This window comes from Diceros bicornis, chromosome 5 (assembly GCF_020826845.1).
Source record: "Diceros bicornis minor isolate mBicDic1 chromosome 5, mDicBic1.mat.cur, whole genome shotgun sequence".
Lineage (NCBI taxonomy): Eukaryota > Metazoa > Chordata > Mammalia > Perissodactyla > Rhinocerotidae > Diceros > Diceros bicornis.
Window position 1 is genome coordinate 55,428,288 of NC_080744.1, and position 18,255 is coordinate 55,446,542.

Sequence of the window (18,255 nt, forward strand, 5' to 3'; positions counted from 1 at the left end):
CATAGCTACAAGAGTCAGGAGCAAGACCCTGGAAATGCAGAATGTGCCAAAACGCTTTTGCTCCTACTCAAGTGACAGCTTATTGATAGGAAACCAAGTAGAAGCAAGACCTGTGTGCCCCCGATTAGATCATAACAAAGAGGCCGACGGCCCAGCTACAAAGGGCCATGTGAATGTCTACATGTGAGATGCCAACGAAGCGATTATAAAATTAAGAACAAGTATTTGGGCAATGCTTTCTAACCACATGCTATTTTTCACAAGAAATTTCAGGGAAGGTTGGACTTTCATACATTTAATCAGTATAATGGAACTGATTCTGCCAAGTGCATCTCATGTTATTGGAAGGCGCAGCCACTTTGTCACACTCTAGGTGCTGATGGGTATCTGGGCAGAACTCCTCCCTCCTGGAGAAGGTCTCAGGGAATGCGAATGATGTACCTCGGATGGACGTCCCCATCACTTTCGAGGTGGCAGGACCTGCAGGGCTTTCCATCACTACAGACAGTAATAAAATTCCCCAAAGCACCCTCATTAGTGGCAAAATCTCACAGCTACCAGCAATTGGGATATCTCTAGAAGTGGTACTAATTGTACGAAATATTTCTTTCTTGGTGCAAGTCCAAACTAAAAAGACAAATAGCAGTAATTTACTACTATTTTTGCTACTGTAGGTTGCAGATGATTAAAGATCAATCGTAAAGTCTCCGTAAACCACAATTTTTGCCAAATCTCTGCTATGTTAAAAAAGAAAACAAAAACTCTGAAAATGTAACATAAGCAATGATTCTGGTCTTCCATGGCCATTAAAGATAAAGACACTATAAAGAAAATGGGGATTAGAAAATTTGCTCTTGAATTCATGTTTGAAAGTGCTTTAATATATAATTCATGGCTTAGCTGATAAATCCATCTAAATTGAAAGCCCCTTCTATTGTTAACTTGTGCTTTGTCATAAAATCTTTTGACTATGTCTCCTAGGGTAAATTGCAGAGCAATGGTTCTCAAACTTTCTGGTGTCTGAATCCTTCTATGCCCTTAAAAGCCCCAAAGAGCTTTTGTTTATGTGGGTTATATATCAATAAGTACTGTATAGGAAATTAAAACTCAGAACATTTTAAACTATTTATTTATAATTTAAAAATAACAGTAATAAACTCATTACATATTAAAGTATTTTTATGAAAAATAAATATATTTTCCAAAACAAAAGAAGTAGGAAGAATGCCATTATTTTACATTTCTACAAACCTCTTTAATCTCTAGTTTACTAAAAGACAGGAGGATTCTCATATCTACATCTGCATTGAATCTGTTGTGTTCTTTTGGTTGAAGTGTGTGAAGAAAATCTGGCCTCATACAGATAGGTAGCTGGAAAAGGGAGGAGTATTTTAATACCCTTTTCAGATAATTTTGGATATTCATATTTGATACTACACCAAAACTCAACAAGTGGTGGTTTCTTAAAGGTTAGTTGGAATATGGAACCTGAAACTGTATCAGTAACTTTCTGTACTCTATTACATTCAAATGTACATTTTGCACTATGAATGAATCTTTTACCCACACATGTTTTCATAACAGCATGCATTGGTCACTTGGAAACTATTAGTTCACTGAGTTATGTAGCTCTTCCAGATGTTGACATATTTCATTACCAAATGTGATTATATCAAGCAACCACATTTATTAATATCACCACCTACATCATCAGAAAAGTCTTTAAGTACTGGGAAGCTGTCAGATTCATGGTGTTGGATACAAGTGTTCTAAAATTCTCATATTTGCCTGAAAGCTTGAATTTATTGGCAGTAAATACCACCGTTTTTCTTGAAATGACAGGCTCACTCGGTTCATTTTTGAGAAAATGTATGACATATACCTAAGTCTGAATAACCACAGTCAGTTGTTCTAGTAAGTAAAATGGCATTCCATTCAAAACACAGCCAGTTCGGCTCTTAATTCAAACAATGGCACAAGTATTTTTCCGTGGAGACAAACATCCTTCAGTATGGAGCAGAAGTGCTTCACAGGCTTCATACATACTTCCCATTTTGTCATAAAGAATATTAAAAAGACTTGTACTCAAGGGTCAAAATTTAATAAACTTAATAATTTTTATTGCTTCATCAAGGACATTCTCAAATGAACCTGGCGATGTTTTCTTAACAGCAAGTGCACAGTAATGATGAATACAATGACTATTAGTACAGGTTGGTGCTACTGCCCTGGTTCCTGCAAATGTGCCAGGAGTTGTTTACCCACCGATGCTTTGGTACTATTAATGCAAATGGTCAGCACAGTAAAAAGGGCAAATAATACCTTAGTGTTATTTTGCAAATAGTTTTTATCTCTTGGAACCCTTGAAAGAGCCTTGGGGACCCCAGGGGTGCCTGGATCACACGTTGAGGACCACTGTTGCAAAGGATAGTAACTATAAATTCACTCTCTAATCTGCTCAATGCTTATGTCTTTGTGGGGGTTCATGTAAAGAAGATTTAAAAGGTTTATTTCTGTCTCCACCCTCCTGCCTTCCCTGCTTAAAATAAAATTCCATTGTGGTAATTCAACATAAATTGTGTGTATAGAACAAAGAAATTGCAGTTCATTTGATTTCATCAGCATTTTTCTCCCTAACAAAGAAAGCTACTCGGAAAACTATCATGAGTTATAGGAAATATGACATGCTCAGTCACCCTTTTATCCCATCTAACTCCCAACCCTCCCAGACCTTTCACTTCGGGGGTATTTCGGATGAACTCTTAGAGTGTCCTCGGAAATAATTGGGTGTCCTAATTCAGCCACATGCAAATTAATGCTCCCCTAAAGAGGCCTTATTATAATTTCCAACCCTTGATGTCTACATAATCCCCTATAGTTCAACTTCTTGCTTTCTAACTTCTGTTTACCGATGCACTACTTTTGTCAGCTCAGTATAGCATCAATTAGTAACACAGTGGTGTTTATTAGGTCTCCCCAGAGCCTTGAGAAAGCTGCTTTGTATTTATTAATGATTGCACAGAGCACTACTATTTTTCAATAGCATTTAAAAATGAGTAAATTACTTAAGATGAACCATAAAAGAACTTCAAATTTCAAAGGCAAGCCACAAAAAAAGCATATTATTTCCAACCACCCATAATACTCGCAGGGTTAATTTTATTTTCAATTTAATATCAAGAGAGGGGGGAACAAAAGCCAATTCTACTTTTGGCATTTGATTTAGAGCACTGAGGCACAGATCTGGTGATTAATTAAGAGCCAGTTTAACAGGTCTAAGTTTCATTATCACATACACCTGTTAAGTAACTCACACCTGATTCAGCAAAAATCCACCCACAAGGTTAATTTTAAACAATTAAAAAGCAAGCAAGAGAGAGAAAAAAAGGCACAACTCCACAAATTTAGGTCCAGCTTTATGTTCTCAAGCATAATTCAAAGCAACCAACTTGAAATGTATCCAATTTGTACTCTTATTTTGTGAATAATTCCCGTACTACATTAGGTGAAGTTCGAGCTGCCCACTCTGGTACAGAATTCGCTACTTAAGGAAACCAGAGAGACCAATGTCTCCTGCGATGAATCTTTCCTAACCAAACTTAAAGTGATGGGGAGCAATTAGAGTGCTCATTTGCCCTGCTTTTATATTCCTAGTCATTTATGAAATGAAGGCGCTGATCTGCAAAGATCACTTTGCATTCATGAAAGGAGCTCTGGGAGCTTCCCCTGAGCATCTGGCTATGAAGCAGAAACATACCTCAGTGCACTTCCTTTGTCTTGCGCTTCCTCTTTGATGTGCAAGTCACTGGTGGAGTAAGCTGTGATCGCTTTGATGTTGAACTTCTAGACTTTATTGTTACTAGCATGCCTACAAGGAGAGCTGTCAGTCAATTCCTACATCTGAACAACCATGTTTCTTTACAGCACCTCTTTTACAAGCATCAATCCTTAAGTATATGTTTTCACATTTCTGCTGATGACCACACTATCTTTGCTGGGGGAGGGCTGTGCTCAAATATAACTACAGCACCCACATTTTCTGTAAACACCCTGAGGCTTCATCAGATGGCTGGTAACCAACCTTCTTCGACAAGAGAAGCCTGAGCGCAAAACACATTTCTAGCAAATGAAAACATTTTGAAAACGCTCAAGCCATCCTAACAGTCAAAATGAGTAGTTTAGCTAATATTTCCCCTAAGCAGCCATTGAAATCACACAGAAACTTCCAAGCCACTTTAAAAGGAATTCTGAATGCAACAGCAGCAGGGGGCTTAGAAAGTCTGCCAAAACTTTGAGACATCTTAACTCGTCTTAAACAACTTTGTTTCTCTGCAATACAAGAAACAAAACACTTCTGTTCTACATGATTTTGCTTATGATAGAAACATTGTTTTTGAAATAGATTTCTGCCAAAACAATTATTTTGTTAAACGATATTTTCAGAAAGTGCTTGCTATTACGGATGTAACTCAAGTTAGAGGAAGATGGTTTTTCATAATTTATGTTTAAGGCAAACATATGGATGTGTACACAACGTGTGTACAGTTTTTTAAATACATACATGCCAAATAGGCAATATGCTCATCTTTAAAAATCTCTGTTGAAAAAGACACAGCTCTAATTTCATTTACCTGTTCCCATCAGATTTACTTTTCAAACTCTTTTATCACCTCTGGAACTGCTGAATATTATCAAACTATCAAACTGGGAGATTCCATACAAAAAAGAAATAAAGTTAAAGTGCTTACCTCACGCCATGCTGGTTTATAATGAACTGCTATCTTTCTGAATAAATGTTTCAATGAAACCCAAATTCTTAGAGATACCGGGTCTTAACTGAGGAAGTACAACGATATTTTTCATGATCGAGCTTCATTCTGTTATTTTCATTTTACAAGCTGGCAACATAGGAGATGTACTGTTTCTGCTTGCTGATAAACTGCAAAGAATATATTAGGAGAAACTCAATTTCTTTGGGTTTCTGGCCTGGAATATTTGGTAAGGAATAAAATGACTGTGGTGTGCAATGGTTAAGACTGTTCCAGAGTTTCCATTTTTAAGCAACCTCCCTATCCCATCTCTTCGGTTTTAACTCAACCATCAAAAATGGAAAGGCTTTGGGCTGGAATTTGATAAATAAGGTATGACTGTAATTTACCAGAACTAAGTCTGGGCATATTTGTTATTAATATTAATGAAAGCTTGCTTCTTCTAAAATTTATTTAAATAGTCGGCAAAAAGGAATCGCTTCCTTCTACCTAAATTTTCACTTCCAAAAGGAACTAATTAGCTGATTGAGGTACCTATAGCAATTAGGGGTTGACACAGGGCATAAGGAAACTAGAAGATATATGCATTTGCTTCCTCCAAGTCTTGAACAAGAGACAGAATATTTTTCTGTTTCAGTAGAAACATTTTCATAAAATGGGAGAATTGGAAAAGGTCTTGATGTCTATCAAGTCCAATCCTCTAATTTTACAGATGGGGAAAGTGAGTAATTGAGGTAACCTGATAATTAGTGAGTAGCAGACCTGGGAGGAGAACCAACAACTTCTCCTACCCTACGAGGGGAGTTTCCACCATCCAGCACTGTTTCCCTGCACTGAGGACCAACGACTTGTAAAGTAAGAGTGTTGGACTTCAGGGATTTCTTAACCAGAATCATCAGGGCAACTTAAAAAAATTACCGATACTTGAGACCTACTTAGACCAAAAAATCAGAGCCTCTAGGAGAGGAGCCTGAGCTTGTACTTTTTAAAAAGCTCTCTAGACAGTCTGTCGTACAGACAAGGTTGAGAACTAAGAGACCAGATAATCTCGAGGCTCCCTTCTGGGTCTACTGCCAAACGTTCACCATCAGTTGGAAAAAATTCTTGGATTCCACTCCCTGATGTTCATCCATGAGGCCATAGCATTTCTAAGCCATTACACTGTTTTATGTTGGCCTAGCTGTTGTCACTACCTGTATTTATCTAGTTCACTTATGTGTTTACTTAGGTACTGTCTACCTCTTCCCACCAGAATGTACACTCACAGAGACCAGAGACAAAGTCTGCTGTGTTCACCGCTGCCCCCACAGCCCCCAGCATCAGATCTGCCACAATAATGGGATATGGCACCACCATTTTCCAAAGAAGGAGGGGTCTGGAGTTTCGGTGTGGAAGGGGTAGGCCCTCCTCCACATGAACCAGAGCAGATCTATTTTTATGTTTCACCAGACCAGAATCCAAGCTACAGGAAGGCAGTGTTGTGTCTGCCTCATTCAGACTTTGCCACCTCCATTGCCTGGACATAGACAGATAGGTGTCAGGTACTCAGGGCCTGAGAGACGCCATCTTGTAAATAGGAAGCAGAGAGGAGCTCGTGGGGCACTACAACCTTCACTTTGTTGCTGAAAAAAGCAACAAAGACATCATTGTTTCCACTGGAGTTGGCCTTGACTCCTGCACAATCCTCAGCCTGCCCCCACTTAGTGGTCACAGTGGTGGCAGGACCCAGCCCCGGGGCTGGCAGAGGGCCAGAAGGTCACAGCTGAGGCAAGATTTATGCAGAAAAGGCATACGGTGTTTGGAACATATCACAGGTGCCTCTAGCACCAAAGCAGCCTCAGGGTCCTCTCCTGTTTGAGCCACTTGGCGTAAAAGATTTGGAGGCTGCCCACTTCCTCCTACACACTGGTTGGTACACAAGCCAAAATAATCAGAATATCTCGAGTGTGTTAATAACATCCAAATAATGGCAGAAGTTGCTCCTGTTGGGCACCTCTTCTACTCTGAAAGATTTCAGTGTACCAAATGGAAGTTTATGCTTACTCTACTATCATTTACTTTTCTGGGCTTCTCTTTCCTCACTACTAAGAAGAGAAGGTGAGGGGGCTGGCTGGTGGCTAGGGGTTAAGCTCCCGTGCTCTGCTCCAGCGGCCCAGGGTTCTCGGGTTCAGATCCCGGGCACAGACATACGCACTGCTTATCAAGCCGGGCTGTGGCAGGCGTCCCACATATAAAGTAGAGGAAGATGGGCATGGATGTTAGCCCAGGGCCAATCTTCCTCAGCAAAAAGAGGAGGATTGGCAACAGATGTTAGCTCAGGGCTAATCTTCCTCACCAGAAAAAAAAGAAAAAAAAGAAGAGAGGCTAAGACCAGAGCAGTGGTTCTCAAACCTGCCTGATCCTCCGTCACCAGAGGAGCTTTTACAAATTCAAATTCCTTGGCCTCACCCCAGACCATTGGACGCAGTATCTGTGCAGGCAATGATGGAGAACGGGCATTTATTTTTTAAATGCTTCCCAGTTGACTGCGAAGATCAAGGATACTTGGGAACCGCTGCAGAGCTAGAGGACTCCACTGCCCACCCGAGCTCTGACAGGCAAGGATGAGGTTTCACCAAGAGAGCGCTGAGGAGGACCTAAATCAGAAACACCTGAGACGCTTTTTATTTAAATTTCCTTTTCTCTGATATTTTATTTTTTTATTGAAGTAACATTGACATACAATATCCTATTAGTTTCAGGTGTACATCATAGTGATTTGATATTTATATACGTTATGAAATGATCACCACGATAAGTCTAGTTACCATCTGTCACAAAGTTATTACCATATTATTGACTATATTCCCTATGCTGTACCTTACATCCCTATGACTTATTTATTTTATAGCTGGAAGTTTGTACCTCTTAATTCCCTTCACCCATTTCACCCACTCCCCAACCCCTCCCTGCTCTGGTAACCACCAGTTTGTTTCCTGTATCTATGAGTCTCTTTCTGTTTTGTTTTTTTTTTTTGACTCCATGTATAAATGAGATCATACCGTATTTGTCTTTCTCTGTCTGACTTATTTCACTTAGCATAATGAGCTCAAGGTCTATCCACCTTATCAAAAATGGTAAGATTTCATTCTTTTTTATGGCTAATATTCCATTGTGTGTGTGTGTGTATATACATATGTATATATACATTCTTCTTTATCCATTCATCTATTGATGAACACTTAGGTTGTTTCCATATCTTGGCTATCGTAAATAATGCTGCAGTGAACACAGGGGTGCATAGAAGCTTTTTAAATACCAGTCTTCCTAGGTCAGGAAGACCAAACAGACAGAATCAGGCTCTCTCCAGGTGGGACCCAGGAATCTGCCTTTGTAACTTTCTGGGTTATGGGCTATAGTCTAAAGTTTCAGAACTACTGCTTTAGGCAGGATTTTAGAGCTAACCTATGGCTTATTTGGAAGGAAATCATGTTTACACATAAATAAGGATTGGCTTTATTTAATTACATTAACATTTCATTGTGTGTTGCAAAATCTCCTTTGTTTTCAATGGCAAATAGCTCATAGAAACTGCAACCCTATAAGCTCAATAGTCTTGAAGCAGCCTTCTCTGGCTAAGCGTGGCTGCCAGTTTCTCAGCGCCTGTTTTTAAACGCTGATTCATGGCGTAAGAGACCTGATTGGGGGGAAGGTGTCTCAGTTCCATTATAAAGGCACACAGGTGGCACTTGAATAACCCAGCACACAGTAGGCACTTAATAAGTATTTGCCGAAACAAATTTATTTCATTATTTATACCCAGTGTTTGACAGAAGATTTGACAGGAGATAAACAAATAAAAGAAAAAAAAAACCCAACAACTGAAAAATGAAAATAACATTCTGTGAAAAAGAGAATATTTCTCATGTGGTGAAAGAATCACACTTCTGGGTGGCGCAGTTTGAAAAACCGTTTGCTTCAATAACTGATCTGAAACTTAACCACAAGTCTTCACTTCTGAACCACTACCTTATTTCTATGATGGTAAGGTTTAAACAGCGGGTTTTCCTTGCTTTTCTTTTTCCTTCCTTGTTTTTCACGTGAAGACGCAATTTCACCTTTCCGGTAGGAACAAGCTGTCATCCTTTAAAATCCCAGTGATTACCTGTCATGATTATTACCCTGGTTATTCTAGCTCAGCTCAGAAGCCTTGACTTCTAGAGCAATGCAAAATTCATGTAAACCTGCCTTCTCATTCCTGTGTAGCACTGGCGACAAATGACATTTAAGAAAACAGGAAGATCAACACTTACCACTTTGACTCCAACACAGAAAGCAAATTATTTCAGGATTGTTTCACACTTGATATGCCACAATCTAAAATCGAACCCACAATTCACTTGTATTATCTATTTATCCTAAAAATTACACAAACGAATCCTTATCTCTATTCTGTGCAGTGTTGTAAAGCATAAACTATATAATGTTCTAAAAACCAATGTAACATATACTCTATTTCTTTGGCAAATTGTATATACTTAAATGAACCAGATGATTTAGCCATAAGTGTTCAGAAACCAAGGGGTTAATAGTTTTGCATCCATGTTTAAAATTGTTTTATTGCCAAAAAGAGCTACAATAGTTTACTTCTTTCTAAATGTTTCTCTTTAAAAAAAAAAAAAGCTTTAGATTTAAAAAGAGAAAATGCTGGATTTCTCTGATCAAAATGACTGAAAATCTCTTTCTAAAAAATATTCAAGGGTAGGGGAATAGAATTGAGGTTGAAACTCTAAAAGATAAATACAAGGATTACCATAAAGGTCATAACAACTGTTTACTCACAAACCAAATCTCACCAAATCTCAAATTTTTAAATTTAATATGGAGCCAAATAGAATTTTATAAATCAGCTTTAATTTATCTTGTCTTTTTTTAAATTCCCTTACCTCCTTCCAAGCAAACTTTTAAAATTCTTTTTATCTCCCTCATGGTTACATTTCTAATAACCATGTAAAACAATGAACTACACTTTTGAATCTGATGTAAAATGCCCCAGAGCAACTGAGAAAATAATTTCAACCTTTGACCTTCTCCACTAGCCTGATGGGAAATTCATTGGCACCATTATGGCTTTTAGCTTTCCATGAGTCACTTACCACTAGAGGGCAAGCTTATCTCAGATCTGACACACTACTTTGGAGAAAACACCTTATAAATGCTTCTAATGTTCCTTTATTTATTTTTGCAATATCTTTGATTTTCCTGGATATTTAATAATCAATTTCAGTTCACCTAAAAGTATTCCTAAATATGTCAAACGTTCCCTTTCACAAATTACAGTGATATCACAAAGGTTGATCACGAGATGATCTAAAGATACAGCCTAACTTATGTACCTTAAAAAATTTGAAGCAAAATTTTAAAATCTTTACTCTTTACTACATGGTGGGTTAAGTGATGAATCAATCATATCACAACTATGACTCAGGTTCCACTTTTGGCCCTAAAACTTCAAAAGGTTCTAGACAAACCGAAGTGTTTGAGGGAGAAACTGACCAAGATCGTGGGAAGGCTGGCCGTGAACAAAATGGAGTGGAGAGGGACAGGGAAGATGGCGTGTTAGAGAGGTGTGTGCGTGTTTCATACTCAGTCTTCAAATAACTGACAATATTTCATATGAAAGATGGATTAAATGTGTTCTACACAGCTCCAAAAGGAAAGGTCAGAAACAAGGGACTACAAGTACAAAGGAGAGATTCATGCTCGATATAAGAATAATTTTCTAATTTAAGATGAAATAAGCTACCTCTATCAATAGTGAGTTCTCCATCACAGGAGGTGTTCAAGCGTAACCAGACAACCATTTGGCAGAAGAAACCAGATGCCAACAAGACATGTTATCTGAATGACTTTTAAGGTTTCTTCTCTCCTTAACAATCTATGAACTAATGCTTTTTGGTTTCAGACACACACACCTCAATCCAGTCATCGGAGAGAGAAACACTCACCAAGTGAGAAATGAGCTTCTGCAGGTCTATCTATTTGGAAACTTTTACTCCTCATGTGATTTCCTAAAAAACAACAGATTTCTCAAGAATATGTCTACAATCATGCCCCTTAGCTGTCATGGAAACAACCAGGACTCACAAGTCCAAGGATTCATGAACTTTCTATACATAAAGGCATATTAAAATTAGAAGATACATTTGTGAATGCTCCCTTTGCCTAAAGTAGTGGAACATACAGATAAATCTCTAGCTCAATTCTCTCACAATGGAGACAGGTTACTCAGGTTAGCGGCACTTCACGGTATTCTGGCGTATTCTTTAGGAAAATAATGCTTACATTTCACCCAGATCCTCTTATAACAAGCGGACTTAATGAAAATCATGGATGAAGAGAGCTAATGATAAGCAAATAAGAACAACCCCATTTGTACCAAATTGATTTTATTAAATAGTAATTTAAAGATATTAGGCTCAGCAAAACATTACGTAATTGAATCTATTTTTTCCCTTATAAATGCCAGAGTTATAATTTCCACTAACTAGAGACAAAGTTATATCCAGGACATTTTCACAGCTTTCTCCAGGGGAGGCAGCATGAAGATGGTAGAAATTAGGGCTCTAGTCCTCGCTTCACCGTGTATCAGCTGGAAGAGCCTGGACAGCACACAACGCCTGTGAGCCTCAGTTTCTTCAACTAAAAACCATGTCAGTCTCAATGACTTTCCAGGGAGGATTAAACAAGAGAAGAATGTTTGTAAATCATAAAGCACAAAATAAATATAGATTAACACCAACCCTCTATTTATTTATGAAATGCCTAGTAAACTTCAGAGGCAATGAAATCAAAAGCAAAAAATGAAATCGCTGGCCAACCTAAGGATTGTCAAACCCAGTTTTTACACTCGCAGGAGCAAAGATTTTAAAGTTATCATATTATCTCCTTATAATATGATGAAGTCTAACAATTGTCACTTAAAAAAGAAAATCCAGAAACAAAAGACTTCAATTGCTTTCTTGCATTTTGCCCATTGGCGAATATGTGCTATTAACTGTCTATTTAGACCTCTTATTGTTGGACATAGCACTCTGACAATTTACAGAAAAACCAGGTTCCATCATGTCACACACAATACTGACAGATACAAAAGGCTCTGACTATGAATCTCTAAGTCCAAGACTCAAAGCCTGGGGTGCATGGGAGGTATCCTCAGTGGAGGAGTTAGAGGAGGAGAAAGAACTTGCAAATCATCCCTCAAAGGGTCAATATGTGGTCTTTGAGATAACATCAAATGTCAGTTCACACCTGTATTGTCACTGGTGGATCGCTCCAAATTATTATCATTATTTTTTTAAGCAGAGAAACATAAACACGGCGTAGCTGCTGATTCTGAGCATCTAAATATGGTTTTTAAAATTACTAAATAAGAAATACGTAGGTTAAGGCAGCTTTGACTTATTAATAAATACTGTGAATATTTAGAATGCATGCAGAAAAGATTCTATGACAAAGTATTCTTAGAATATTTGTTCCATACAAGGGGTTTTATTGATTGCTAAAATAATTTAATTCTAAAAAAACTGAACTCCAACTCTACCTCTGCAGATCTATCTATCCATCCGTCTACCCAATAACTTTCTCCCAGTACATGGTCATTTGTAAATATTATTTTCTTAGGCTCCCCAGAGCAAATTACAAAGTGGCTGGCACAATTGCAGGTGCTTTACAATTATCTACTTGCTGATCTCATCCATTTTATTGTGATTCACTTGGCTGGGAGGGAAAGGTGGGGGAAAAAGGAGTCTAGTGAGAACTATTAATATATTTACCAATATATCTAGTAGGTATTAAAAAAGCCCCTAAGATTTAAATAGCTATATAAATAGATATAGATTAAATATATATAGATATTTAAAGGATTATTTCTATTTAGAAATTGTATTATTTTACAACTGAGCAGCAAAGAAATCATATGGTACTCAATTCAAATCGAGGGCAAAGTGGTTTACTTGAGTATGATGTTGCTTTGCATTTCAAGTGATGTGACCGAAATATATAAAATCAAGAGGTTGCTCAGGAAAATGGTGCTTTTCAAATATTCGATACCTCACAGAGGGTCCGAGCCCCCCTCCTCCTACCATGGACACATGGATTCAGAGATCCCCTTTGTCTTTAAAAGAACTGACCCTTCCTTGCCCAATAAGCACTCTGCTCAGTGGAACAGCCATTTGGGTTTTCTGGTTTCAAGATCCAGCCATCACCCCTCTCCTAATCCTACCCATCAAAGGTCACAAAAATGCCAGTGAAGGGATACTACAGACACAGGGCTTAAAATAAGACCAAGGATAAAATTCAAATTTCACTTGGTAAAAAGAAAGGCCAAATTCTTCAAAACCATAAATCACATTTATTAGAGTTGGAAATACTACTAATCACCAACATATACAGTATTTTCAAAGTGGTAAGGTGTCTTGCCTTTGCACATGAATTGTGCTGGGGGAAGAATCTATTATGGGACAGAAATTCCCTTTAAGCTCCCTTCACTCTTATAACTCCATTTACTGAACATGGGCTGAGCACTTATATGAAGCAAAGGGATGTATAACCGACTGAAACAGACGAAGCGCTTGCATTTCCTTTCAGCATTCCGCCCGGCCGCGTGACATTCGGCCAATGCACTTCTATGATGAGCAGAACAAGTGCTCCCCTGATTATAAATGTTATCGCTGGCTCTCTCTGTTTGCCTAAGAAGCAATCCAAATGGTATTGGAATTTTGTTGTTAATTAAACAAAAACAAAACTGAAAGATGAGACTAGAGTTGCTCAAATGAAGATTTATTACTTCTAAGCCTGAAACCACTTTAAGCCTAAACTTATTTGACAACTAACGCAGAGGAAGGATTTTCTTCTTTCGTGAGTTCAAGAGACCTGATTTAATGATGTTTAAAAAACATCAGCAAATCAGCCAACAAAGAGAATGTTTCTCTTTTATGGTCGCTTGCTCTCTCCTCCCCCGTCCACACGCATACACATACCAAAAAGCTATATCCTAAAGAGTGTTTCTGTTTTGCATGAAAAATCTAATTATACAAACTCTCTTACATATGGAACCAATTTAACTATTAAAACTGAGAGGCAGTAGGGAAGTATTTAATATGATTTGGGACCAGTTTTTTCCACTTAAATCTGATATGGAAACATTTACAGCATTCCTAATTTTCCCACAAACTATTTTTTCTTCAGTTTAAATTTTCGCCAAAGCAAGATAATCCCATTAAAACACAGGATGTTATGCTATTGGGAATGAAATATTCTAATTGTCTAGATGCATTCTATTTCTCTCTCTCTTTCAGGCAGCTGAGCTTACAGAAAAACTGCATTACCAGTACTTCTGAGCTACTTTTCTTAAAGCACAATACTATGAATCTATTATCTTCTGACAGCCAGAGGTCACTCCAAGACAAATGTGTGAGCTACAGCTTTGGGGGGATAGAAGGGTGGTATGATTCTCACGATTATATTAGGAAGGGTTAGTATGGAACTTCACTTTGTACTAGAACTACAAAAGCAAAATCCTATGTACTTGGAAGCATCAAAATTAAGCTAAAATAGTAAAATGTACTTTCCTTATTGTTTGGTGGTCATTGTTCATTAGGGGAAACAGTCTCAGCTTCTCATCCTTCCCCCAATCAACGCAAATTTTACTAAATAAAAATGGATGAAAACTGGCAGTCGCACCTCCCAAATAGCAAAATTTCATTACTTAAAGAAAAGAAATGGAAGAAAATGTCTTAACTACAAAGGCTGAGTTGTTTTACTCTTAAAGGATTAGTGAAACGCAGGAAATAGTATAAAAGTTTTTTTGAGGGATGGGGAGGAGCGTAGATTTCTTTTACATAAGAAGTCGGTAAGAAAATCTTAACGTTTTTTTCTTTACAAAATGATTTTAAGTGCTTAAGAACGCGGATCACAAGGTTTTCTCTCCTTGACTTTATCAGTTGCATATTCTAAAAATGATTGAATCCCATTTCCCACAAGCCACAGGGGAAAAGATGGAAATTGGCGACGGGTACGTCGTATACAAAGATTTCATCTCAAGCAGCTCATCTTAGCGTCCAGTACCTTTCGGCCTGTTAATAATTAATAAAAGAGATGCCACCCAATCTCTAGTGAAGAAGGGCAAAGCTCGGTGATCCGAAAGTAAACCCAGCGCAGATACCGAACTGGTGTCCTTCCTCCTGGATTGCAACAAAACCTCAACCTAGCAAACGTTTAACGAGCGCCCGGCGCCGGCACGGATGGGCACAAGCCGCGGGCCAATCTGGTTCTGCAAAAATGCTGCGCATTAGGGGAGCCCTGTCGGCCGCAAACAGATGGGGCTCTAAATCCCCACTCCCAGAGGCCGGGTCCGCGAAGCCGCTCGGGCAGATTATCTACCGAGGAACCTGCTGGCGCACAAGCGGGCAGCGGGCTGCGGGCTGAGCTTCTCCCAGGCTGTTGGCTTGTCTCGGTTTCTCCGGGCCGCACAGGCGACTTCCTGCACACCTTCAAACTTTGGCTTTCCCATTAGAAACTTCCCTGACTTGCCATGGTTTCTTTCCTCCTCACCTGGGAGGACCCGGAGCCAGTCCTCTCTTCAACCAGTCCCCCTGCCATCTCGCCACCAGCCTCGCTAAGGAATTCTGATCAGGGTGTAAGGCCGGACGGGGAGGCTTGGCCACGACTAACCCGCGCCCTTCGGCCCTCACCGCCGTCTACCCTTCACCGCTGCCCGCGAATCCTGTGGGCAGATAAGTTGCCTCTCCAGATCCATCCACAACCCAAAGTATCAAATGGGGGTGCGCTGCCACTGCGCGCAGCTGCCGAGGGAGTCTTGGCACGCTCGAAAAGCCCTTCTCACTCCGGCCTGGGCGCTTTCGGAAGTGGCCGCGGCGGGACGCAGCGCGGACCGGCCGCACTTTCCCGGCCAGCTGGCGCTCGGGGCTGCCGGACAGCCAAGGGGGGAGGACGCAAGGCCTGGGGCGCTGACCAGTCCCCAGGGATGACATCGCGTCCGCGCGCACGCACGGCCCGGCCCGGCCCGGCCGCAGCGCCTTCCCTACGTAGGCCGGAGCTGTCCGGGGTGCGGGCCCTGAGGACCGCCCGCGGGCGCCCCCGGCTTCCTCCGAGCTCTCCAGAACCTCCCCTCCCTTCTAGAAGCGTGGCGACTCCCAGCAAACTTTCTTCCGGGAGCCTCGCTGCGTGCCAGGTGGACCTGGGCGACTGACAGGAGCCGGAGGGGGCGGAAGAGGGGGATCCAGCCCGTGCGCCTTTGCCCCCAACAGGAGGCAGGCAGATCCCGCGGCCAGGCTCAGGTGGCGCCGCTGCGGTGGCCCAGAAGGCCCTGGCGGGGCTCCTGCGCCCAGCCCGGGGCAGTACGTGCGCTCGGGCAGGCGCGCCCACCCCTCCCCCTGTGCGCACGCCTCCCCGCCCCCCGGAGCAGCCAGCCCACCCGGCCCCGGCGGGGCGCCCGGGCTCACCTTTCATCGCTGCGATCACAAAATACATCATTTAAGCCGCGGTGCGGAGAGCGCAGGGAGAGCGGATGGTCCGACCCCGGAGCCCCCTCTGCCGCCGCCGCGCCGCCGCCGCCCGAGCCACAGCAGCAGCTGCCGCAGCTGCCCGCCCGCCGAGAGCCATCCCGAGCCATAAGAGGCTCCATGTGACCGGCTGACATCACGGCCGCCGCTCTGTTTACACCGCGCCCCTCCGCTTCCTCCCCGGGCGGGAGGCGGGAGGCGGGAGGCAGGCGCGCCCCAGCGCCGCGCCCCGCCCCGCCCCCGCGGGCAGGTGAGCAGCGGTGGCTCGGCGGGCGCACCCCGGCCGGGCGCTGTCTTCTCGCGCCCCCGGCCCGCGCCCGCACCCGCAGCTTCTCCAGCACCTGTGGCCGCCAGGGCGCTTTCTGCACGCGGCGCCCCGCAGAACGCGCGTCTACTTTCTCTCCCACCCCGTGGGGCAAGAGGGGCGCAACCCGACACCACTTCTCCGCTCCCTTCCCGGATCCCCCAGGGGTGACAGATATTGCCAGATCGTTGGCGGAAAAGAAGGTTTGGTCTGGGGGGCTGCAGTCACCCCCATTTCCCATTTCCAAGAGCGCCCCAGCTCTATTTGGAAGTAGAGCCCCCACCCCCACCCCCGGGCCGTGGACAACGAAGCCACCTAGACTGTTCAGGGGAGTGGAATAAGCGCCTCCTAAATCTTTCCTGAGAGACTCGGCCTGGGCAGGGGGAACTCCGCCCGCTCAGAGGTTGGTAACCCTCATCGCACGAACACCTAAGGTCGTGGTTTACACCTCCACTTCCCCCAGGACCACTGATACCTGGAAGGAGAAGAAAACTCTGTATGTGAATCCCCTAAATGAACTCCAGTCGCCAGCCGATATGAGGCACTCAATTCCCAGGCTCTTCCATGTCTAGCATTCTCTGCAGAGAACCCATCTACAAGTGAAAAGGCTCTAGTTTTCACACCCTAAAAATGAGACGTTGTGGTACTTTGGACAGGAAAGAAAAAGACCTGTAAAGGTCAACTTTGTGAATTTTAACTCGCAACCAAGACTTAATTCCCTCCAAACTTTGAAGGTTAATTCTAACTGGCCTTATGGAAACTTAAATCATGATATTATCAGATGAATCTCTCTACTTTGAATTTCAGATGCTCCATACTCAGAGTCTGCATTATTTAAAATTTCGGCAGGCGTGTCTACAGTATTGAGCATAAGAGAAAAAATTCTCAAAAGCCAAGTATTCGTACCTACTGCTGTTCTTTCAGGCAATTTCAATTCTGCTCTCTTTTCTGATGGTCTGCTTCCATTTACAACTTAAAATATTAGATGGTTATTAGTTGTTGTATTCGTGGTGATTAAACAAGGAGAGTCCCAGCATTTTTTCCATATAACTGAGTTCTCCTTGCCCCTGCATTGGGCCATAACTTAAAACACATGCAGACAATCAGCACTTGCAAAAACTGGGATTCATATGCTCCCCCCCAAGACAAAATTTATACAGTGCTCTGATTTAGATAGTCAAAATAATTCATCGTACCTTAAATCAAGCTGTAGCTTTATAAAAGTTTGATTTCAACTAAAATCATCCTATCACAGTATTTTCCTTTAGAATTTTTTCCAAATAAAAACCACAAAAATAAGAAAAGAAATTATGAAAGTGTGAAGCCAAGACCTACCCATGTTAACTCAGCTGTCCAGCCATAGTGAAGTGGACAAGAGTTTCAGATGAATCAACCATATCCACTGTGATGTTTACAATTATGAAATTAAATCACACCATGTTCCCATGATGCAAATGCATCTCCCAGTGAGGCAACACCCCTCGGTTACACGGACACCGTCATTCATATTTGGTTCTTGATTTCCCGTGCCCTAACGACTTTAACAAGGGAGGGTAATGCCAGCTATCCTGTAGATAGGTCCCAGGTATAATTTTCTTTCCTTTATACTGTTAAGGGA

General features: G+C 41.5%; 1 protein-coding gene across 1 annotated transcript in view; it reads right to left on the minus strand.

Annotated features, from left to right (window-relative positions):
* The window catches only part of RORA (RAR related orphan receptor A), a 97,746-nt gene extending 81,374 nt beyond the window's left edge, over nucleotides 1–16,372 (minus strand). Inside the window, exon 1 of the mRNA XM_058541733.1 lies at nucleotides 16,274–16,372. Coding sequence (XP_058397716.1) covers nucleotides 16,274–16,304 — 31 coding nt within the window. The 5' untranslated portion in view covers nucleotides 16,305–16,372. The remainder of the gene's footprint in view (nucleotides 1–16,273) is intronic.
* Nucleotides 16,373–18,255: the final 1,883 nt, after the last annotated feature.